This window comes from Rhagoletis pomonella, unplaced genomic scaffold, assembly GCF_013731165.1.
Source record: "Rhagoletis pomonella isolate Grant_MI unplaced genomic scaffold, Rhpom_1.0 Rhpom_scaffold_00011, whole genome shotgun sequence".
Taxonomy (NCBI): Eukaryota; Metazoa; Arthropoda; class Insecta; order Diptera; family Tephritidae; genus Rhagoletis; species Rhagoletis pomonella.
Genome location: NW_023458565.1, coordinates 14,745,863 through 14,754,716, shown reverse-complemented (window position 1 = coordinate 14,754,716; position 8,854 = coordinate 14,745,863). Strand labels below are relative to the sequence as shown.

General features: G+C 33.8%; 3 protein-coding genes across 3 annotated transcripts in view; all 3 read right to left on the bottom strand.

Moving 5' to 3' along the window:
- LOC118746661 (60S ribosomal protein L23a-like) overlaps positions 1-94 on the bottom strand; it is a gene marked incomplete in the record, with an annotated part of 10,118 nt that extends 10,024 nt beyond the window's left edge. Inside the window, 1 exon segment of the mRNA XM_036480530.1 lies at positions 31-94. Coding sequence (XP_036336423.1) covers positions 31-61 — 31 coding nt within the window.
- A 1,147-nt stretch (positions 95-1,241) lies between these two features.
- On the bottom strand, positions 1,242-3,605 carry LOC118746663 (ras-related protein Rab-34). Its single transcript, XM_036480531.1, has 6 exons — positions 3,382-3,605; positions 3,225-3,326; positions 2,160-2,224; positions 1,958-2,091; positions 1,597-1,822; positions 1,242-1,329 (listed from the first exon to the last, which is right to left on the bottom strand). The coding sequence occupies exons 1-6, from the start codon at positions 3,603-3,605 to the stop codon at positions 1,265-1,267; spliced, it is 816 nt and encodes a 271-aa protein (XP_036336424.1). The 3' UTR covers positions 1,242-1,264.
- A 2,702-nt stretch (positions 3,606-6,307) lies between these two features.
- The window catches only part of LOC118747178 (WD repeat-containing protein 78), a 73,257-nt gene continuing 70,710 nt past the window's right edge, over positions 6,308-8,854 (bottom strand). The window contains exons 4-6 of the mRNA XM_036481168.1: positions 8,387-8,846; positions 6,690-6,884; positions 6,308-6,617 (exon numbers count right to left, since the gene is read on the bottom strand). Of these exons, the coding sequence (XP_036337061.1) occupies positions 6,308-6,617; positions 6,690-6,884; positions 8,387-8,846 (965 nt within the window). The remainder of the gene's footprint in view (positions 6,618-6,689; positions 6,885-8,386; positions 8,847-8,854) is intronic.

The window sequence follows — 8,854 nt, the reverse complement described above, 5'->3', positions numbered from 1 at the left end:
AAATGCATTAAATTGGTATAATTCCCTTACCGGATTTCTCGGCAGGCTTTTTGGGTGCCATTACTACGAAAAAAAGAAATGGAAAGGAAAATCTTCCGTCTTTGTCAAAAAGGCGGAAGTTCGTATTTTCGAATTTCGAACTCGAAAGGTGATTACGTCAAAATTTGGGGTGTGTCGGGAAACGTAAATAGCAAATGCAACACTGTATTTCCCTGATGAGAAGTTATTAAGATATTTTTAATGAATAGGCTTTAAATTTTTGTTTAGAGCCTAAAGTTTCCAAAATATTAAACGCAATAGAAACGAATATTACGTCCTTTGACAGTAGTAATAGAAAGTGTTAACATTTTATAAAACGCGTGATGAATGACCAAAATTTGTATCTTATAACTTAATTAAATCTGTTTAGTTTCTTCTTCTTGCTATCGAGTTTATCCGTACCATTATTTCATTTCCTTAACAGAAAACTCGTTAATTAAAATTATTTAATTTTTATTCTTTCAAAGCGACAAGAAATTTTGAGCAACCCTGTTTCAGCTAGTAATTTTTCGAACTTCCGCACAATATTCGAAATTCGAAATGCAACTCTGCGCTAGTTGAAAAATTACAAGAACAGGAAATGAATTGATTGTGCCAAGACAAAGTGAAAAACTGTTAAAAGTTAAAGAATATCCGTAAATAAAAGCAGTGTGGCACGTTGATGCTTGTGTAAAATGTGTAATAAATCAAATATGCCCACCAAGTGTGTGAAAAATGCGCATACAATGCCTTATTTTGCTTGAAAACAAGCGAAGCTTCTGCCAAGCAATGCATTGTATGGCGGGAAGGCAGAAGCGTCCTTTGGCTTTCTAAGCATTTTTAAAAGTGTCATTTGTTAATAGTGTTAAAATGTTATGTGTGAAATGAAGTAAATTAATCAGCGTGCAAGTATTTGTTAAGAGCAAATTGATAGGGCGACGCGAAAACTCAGCAGTCAATATGGCGTTGTTCTTGCAAAGATTTTCATAAGTGAAATAATTGGCCGCTTGCGATGTGTTGTGTAGTAGTGTGGTAAGTAGTGCTGTTTTTCTTCTACCTAGCACTGGCACTTGTTAATGTGTTTTTGGTATCAAAATTATTTATTTCCGCTTCCTCAACAAAATATCATTCCTTGTGTATAAATAAATGTTCGATGTAAGACATATTGGTCATACATACATACGTATGTTTGTACATATAATTTATTACTTAAAATATAATTGTCTACAATTTAGTTAATCGTATATTATGCACAAAAGCATAAGCTTCTTTCCTTCGTCGCTTTATTTCCTAGATAGTTTTTGCGAAAATCTGAAAATAGAAAACATCGCACGCTTAGAAATAATTCCATGATGAAAAGGCATAATCGCTAAAACCGACTAGGACCAAAATTGCAAAAAAATAATGTTAATTTATGAACGAAAAATGGAATAAGTTATTAATATTAATTTTTTCCATAATTAAAAAAAAAAAAGAAAAGATTTTCTCAAAATTTTGGTTTCAGACTTTAGTGGTTATTCCTTGTGAACACAGAATTAAGCATATTTACATACATATGTATGTATGTGTGCAACTAACCGCATTGTTTTGATTTTCGTTGTAAACGCACCGCCACAGATTTCTCTAAAAAGTGGCGCTCTATAATTGCATCCTTGCATGCAGTCTCGTAGGATAGCGCGGCTACACGTTGAAAAAAATCCACAACCTTATAGCCAGTTCGCGCAGAAACTGACCAATATTCAGCTTTAATACCTTCAGCAACATCTGCGGCCAGACGTTCAACGCGTACAAATTCTTCTTTGGTCTGAGAAAAAAAAAAAAAATTATGAGTTTATTTAATTTAATGAATTTAATATGCAAAACATTTGTTTTTTTTTAATAACGTACATATGTATGTATTTATGTGTTAAAATATGTGTTACTATGTATATAAACTTACCAACATATCAGATTTGGTGCCAACTAAAAAAGTTAATGGCATTTGTATTGTGTTAACAGCCAGTGCGCTTTTGAGCCATTTTGTTGCTGAATTCAGCGTTTCCGGCTTGGACATATCAAAAACGACTATAATAACTACAAATAAATTTTGTAATAAAAACTATGTCATTCAATAAATCGGCAGTCATTAACTGCCATCTTACCATTAGCATTTCGATAATAAGCCTGTGCAATGCATTTGAAGCGTTCTTGGCCGGCTGTATCCCACCTAGGTGCAAGAGAAAAAAATTAAGAGAAAATCGTACTAAAAAAACATCCAATCTTCGAAATTTTCATATTAATTATAATCCGCCTTATCATGAGTTTCGCCTGAAAAAAAAAATTCACCCGAAAATTTGTCATCCGTCCATAGTAAAACCATGGAAACCACAAGTGAAAAGTGAACCGGTTCGGGGAAAATGAAACTCATGATAAGGCTCTGAATGGAAAATTTCCAGCTGAATCCGAATACGAAATCAAACTATAAGAAAGTAGAGCAGTTTTTGAGATATAGCCAAATTTTTTTGAGAAAAGTGCACTCTTTAATTGAATTTTTTTTTTGATATACATAGTTGGTCAATCTTAAATTTCTTTTTGCACTAGTGAAGCTTAATTTTAATAACATGAGTTGGGATCCCGTACGAGTCCGGAGTAGTCAGAAATAGTCAGAATCAGTTAGATTTTACTGGAAATCGATTCCATACTCGGTTCTCTGACTATTGAGAGGACAAAAAAGAGAGTCAGAAGTTACCAGTTTTAGTCCGAAGTTTTTTTCCTGGAAAATTCTGGTAAATGTGTCAAACGATCAGCTGTAGTGTGTTTGGCAACCAAATTGTAAACAAAAGAAAAGTGCCCTCTGCTAATTCGTGTTGAAAATTATTTAATTACTTGTTTAAGTAGATTCTAATGAACTAGAAGTTATATTTGGTTATTTACTTGTTTGAGCTGAGTGTGTTTACATACAAAATAAGCAAAAATTTGCAACCAAAATTTGGAGGTTATGTTGATTTTTTACTAGAAAGCGATCGCGTACTTTTCAATGTTACTCTCTCGCTCTGACCGAATTTTTATTTTTTGACAGTTGTACTAGTCTTAGTCCGAGGAATACGGGATTACACCTATGATCAGTAGCTATACATTGGGTTATCGACAATTAAAAAAAACACTTTCGGTACCAACATGAAGAAAATTATTTATTTCGGTGGTGGAAATAAATATTCATTACTCACATTTCAAGCGTGAAATTTTGTCCCAGCACATTAAAGTTCTCTATCTCAAAGTCGACACCAATTGTTGCTTTATATTTTTCAGCAAATTTATCGAAACAAAATCTAAAAATAGATATTAATAAAATTCTTTTCACAATCAACTAAAAACACCGCTTACCTATTCACCATTGTTGTCTTACCCACCGCCACATCGCCGATGAGTATAACTTTGCGTGGACGTAATTTTAATTTTGGCTGCCATTGCGATTCGAAACGCACTGCTTTGGAAAAATCCTTCACCTCGGCATAAGGTGAGACGACGTCATTGTAGGGCGCTGGAAAAGCGCGTACCAATTGTCTTTCAGGCATCAAAAGCGGCAGTATGTAACGCGTTTGTGCCATTTTCTTTAATTAAATGTTCAATTGCAACTGGCAGCATGCGAATTTTTCGAAACATTAATCACACCAATCGTTTGCACTGAATAGGTATTGTTTATTTCGGAGAGATGCATACGTGCTCTTCAAGCTTTGAAATTGCAAGTGATTCTCATACTAAGCAGAATATTGAAAACAAACCGCAAATAAGGTAATTTTTTGAACTTGAACGGCGTTTAATGCCAAACCGCAGCATTAGCCGAGAAATAAATAAATGAATCAAATAAACTTAATCGAGATGAAAATGCTGAGATTCTGAGTGAATTATATGTTTGTTGTTTATTGACTTTGCGCAAATGCGCGCCAGTTAGTTCTAAGCTTGATAGTAACTGTTAAAGTTGTGACTTAAGTTTGCCTAAAGTTGGTTCACTAATGCGCTAAGCGCTGTTTTCGACTTGGCAGTGAGTGTCGTGAAATCAGGAATCAAAAGTGAATGTTAATTAAACCATATCTTGGTCGCGCAGTTCGCACGGTTGCACTTGTACTACTAATGTTTTGTGTGATAAAATTTTGCGATATCAAAGAAAATTCAAAAATGCCAAGTAACCATGGGCATACATATAAAATACGTGGAAAACGTACAAGGTTTAATCAAAAAAATAAAAGTACGTAATGAACTTGTGTAGGTAGTGTGGTTAACAAACTGCTTAAGAACTTATCACTGAATAAATTTGGAAGTACGTCTAGTAAACTGTTACACCTAATATGCATTACAGTGTAGCAGATAAGCCAGTGTTTAAGTATTTATTGCTAATTTAAATTCAAGGGTTTCAAAGGTTGGTTGTTATTTAGTTAAATTTAACAAGGTACTTGCAATTGAGGTTACTAGAAGTTGCAGTGATTTTGTGTTTTCTGATTGCCATTCACCAGGGGCTGGACACAAGAGTTTTTTTTTTTGTGTACGGTTCAAGCGCAGCTCGCTACGTCCGGATATTTATATTTTAGTAGGCGAAAAACTTTGCGTGCCCTGGGTTTGGGTCCCGTCACGTAAAAACCACTCCCAAGGAAAAGTTAAAACAAGCCCCGGATGAGACACCCTTCTTTTAATGACGACCACGGCAAACGTTTAAAGTACTGTCCGGCTAGTTGATGTCCTCGCGAAGACCAAGGCAGGACACCACCGCCATCCAAGAAATGCGGTGGACGGGGCAAGGCAGTCTTTACGACAACTTAATATTCACAATGACCCCTTGATATCTCGTAGATCTAGTGGCCCAGGATGAAATATTTTATTTCTTTATGAAATGTACAGCCCTTATCGGGATTTATGTACATACACACATATATCAAGTCACATCATGGTCAGGTCGTCCGCAAAGAAAATTTCGCAGGCAGATCTTGTTTAATAGAAGTGTCCACAACAATGGAGACAGCTCTCGTCATTGATGGCATCCTTGTTTGTTATGTTCAACAATTCGCATTCAGTCCTCGCTAAGGTGGGGCGTCCAGTAGAGCCTCCCTGAGCTGTTGAAATAATCGAATTATAAGCCCATACCAACCTGTCCTTTCTCGTATTGGCGAAGATTTTGCTAGCATCAGCCCTACAGGGCGATTCTGGCAACTGTCTTTCAACTCACCACAATCTTTCGAAAGGAAATTGCCAATTCTGTCAACTATCTTGAAAGCTACCTCTGCTAACGAGGAGGTCTTAGTGTTATGATATTGGCCTAGCAACAAGTTTTTTTAAAATTAAATTAAATTAAAAAATATATAAATTTTTCCTTTCAAAAAATTAAAAACTAATGAATAAAAAAATTATATTTAAAAAAATAAAATGAAAACAAATTAAAAATTAATTAAATAAAATTTAAGAAACATTTTCTTTTTAAAACAAAAACATTTAAAAGTTAAAAAAAAATAAAAAAAAATTAAATAAAATTAAAATAGAAAAAATAAATAAAATAAGATGCAAAAAATTAAATTAAATAAAAACACACATTTTCTTAAAAAAAATTAAAAAAATAAAATTAGCAGAAAGAAAAAATACATAAAATAAATTCCTAACAGTTAAATAAATTTTTTAAAAACAATTTGCTTTCTTAAGCAATAAAGTCTAAAAATTAAACTAAAATCAGTTCCTTATATTTTGAATGAAATTAAAAAATATTCTTTTTGAAAATTAAAAGAACAATTAATTATAAAAATTTAATTGAAAAAGGCAAAAAGCATAAAATAAGCTTCTAAAAATTAAATGATATTAAAAAATATATATGTATATAAAATTGAAAAAAAAAATTAAAAATCAAAAAAATATAAATAAAAAAACCGCCGACCGAGACCTGAATGAGACAGCTTTTTTCTAAGACTTTTGTGCACAAAAATCGTTCGAACTATCTTGCCATCTGTCTTTCATTTGTCTTACGAAAGACTTTTTACTATCTTAGCCAGACAGCAGGGACAGACAGGGCAATAGTCTGGACGCAGCGGAAATTATTTTCATGTCACCGTATAAGTTCTGTAAGGAACTTCGTCAGGAACATTTAATGCATTCTGCAACGCCCTCTAAATAACTAACTCTCGTTCTTTTAGAATATTTCTAAAGAGAGACTCTCCCAAAAACTAAACCAAAATAAGTTTTAATCAACTCTAATTTTTATTATGCCTACACATTTATTATTACATATGAGATTAGTAAAAAAAAAAAGCTTTTGAATTATTACAACTAAATTTTAAGTTATCTCTACAGTTGTTCTCTCTATAGTTTCAGTATGTGATTTTTTACTCCTTTTACCATCTTTTTTGGGCCTGTATCTAACATGTTCTGTGTAGCCAAAGAAACCGAGACTCTTAACTTTGTTCTTCATTTCCTTATTATTGGAGAGCAGGTTGAGTATAGCTTTCTCCAATTGATCATACTGATAGTATGCGGGAAACGGCATATCTTCGAAGGCAAGCATCAAAACATTGCCAGCTTCATTGCCAACAGCTAATGAGCGACCACAAAGCGACAAACTAAAAAAAATTGAGGTTAGAGTAAGACTATGAAAAAAAAATTAAATTATGTATGTATCAGAATAAATGTCAATTACTCACTCACAACAGGTGTAATACTCCCCATTGATGCTAGTCGACGACATAGGCCGCAATATGCTTTGCTTTATATCCCAAACATCAACATAATTTCGACTCAACGAAATTATAATTGTGGAATGTGTACGACTCCAATGGGCGCAGTGAATGGGACCTATATGATGCTTTAAAGTGAATATTGGTTGAAAAATACCATCCAACCAAATATTTAATGACCTGTAAAGAAATTTTAATAGAATTGTTAATGCAAAAGAGTGCTGTTGTTTTTCACACTAAATATTAGGAATTTATCGAATGACATTATCAGTATTGATATCAGTATATGTATCTAATAAATATTAGGGTGCACCACTCTCCATACAAAAAAATAAAAAGAGAGCAATATGGGAACTAAAGTCTCAGGAACGCTCTGGCAGAGAACGAAACGAGAACAAATATTCTATGAGAAAAAATTATTTTTTAAAGCGCAGCATTAGTTTAAAATATTTGAATATAAAAATTAATCAAAAAGAACTGAAAGATAATTATGCAAATTAAGTTAACGAAAAACTTAAGACACGAAATTTTTTTTTATATTTTTTTTATTTTAACAAAAAATTAAAATTTGTTCCATAATAGTTAGTTAAATAATAAACGATCTAGAAGTTGAAGTGATGCAGGCCTCCTCTGGCTTAGAATTAACAATCATGGTTCTCACTGACACGATTTTTCATCTCAACACGCAGACGTGTCTTCCCATCTACCTAGGAGCTCTGCCGTCGTGTATCTTCTGGACGCGGACTACAGAAAGCCTGCGGGCTGATCACGCTCTTTCGTTGTATTCGGAACCCTCATGGAACCCACCACAAGATAACTTTGTTATTAGGTACTAGGACTTCTAGGACTTATGACTTAGGACTTCTAGGTCTAGATGTCATCTGTCCCAAGCGCTTTGAAAAGTGTGAAGGCACATGTAGTCAGCATTATCACAAATCTTTGTACGTACAGTGGTGGCCATAAAATTAGGGACCCTACTTCTTTACAAAATTTTGACCATTTGCCAGTATTTTTCTTTATTTAATTTAATTTTTGTTTTACAGAAATATAGTTTATATCACACTGAAAATCAAATAAAATAAAGTTCAAAAGTTGGCACAAGATTTATAAAAATCGCCAAATTAAAAAAAATCTTCATCAAAATATCAAACTCTTTTATTATTTTCCAGAAAAAGTTGTAGCCCAAGCAAATATAATATTTTGCATGTTTCAAGCGCCTACGGTGCTGCTCATTTTCTTGCATATGTATATACATAACATACAGAACATAAGATATATATGGAAGAAAATTCATAACACCGTCAGTAAAAAACAATTCTCAAAAATTCGCGAATTCTTAGCTGCCTGAAACTTGCTCTATATTGTACTAAAATTTGAATGGGCTACCAAACTAAGTAAAAAGTTTGAAATTTTAATTAAAATTTTTTGAAATTTGGCGAATTTTTATAAATCTTGTACAAGGTTTGAAACTTTGAGTTACATAGTTTTCGTTGTAGTGTGTATTAACAATATTAATAAAAAAAAAAATTAAAAATAAACGGGCGAAACTGGTAAGGGTGTAGTGTGCCTAATTATGTGACCATCACTGTACCTACATATGTAGGTAAGTAAACCAAAAGTGTTATTTAGTTGGGGTGAAAAAAATCTTTAACCAGCTAACCGCATCGCTCGAAATCACTCACCAATCATTGCCGCAGGTCAAATACAGTTTCGGAGACCACGGCGAGAAGTCCATAGCATTTGCGCCAGCCTCTTGCACCTGCAACACCGACAAGTGTTGTCGTGGATAGTGTGTAGAGCATTTGTGTAGACAACCCTCATCCGTGAGTGCATAATAAATATCACTTTGAATGGGACTCAAGCAGAGGTTTAAGCCCTGTGGATGCCGATTAGCTTGCAGTAACTCACGCCTTCCATCTAATTGTATACCTTCGGGCTTTGCCTCGATGCGATCCAACAAAACAAGCTGATTCGCCAGTAAGTGTGGACTATTAATTATGCTATACTTTGTAACGGCACCATCACGCGATAACGCCAAAAATGGTTCAGTAGCGTAATTTTCGCCAATCGTATCGCTTTGCGAAATCCATTTTATGGCCACAATCGGCTCACAATTATGCAGAGAGCGGCGATCAGTACGAGCTATTGGC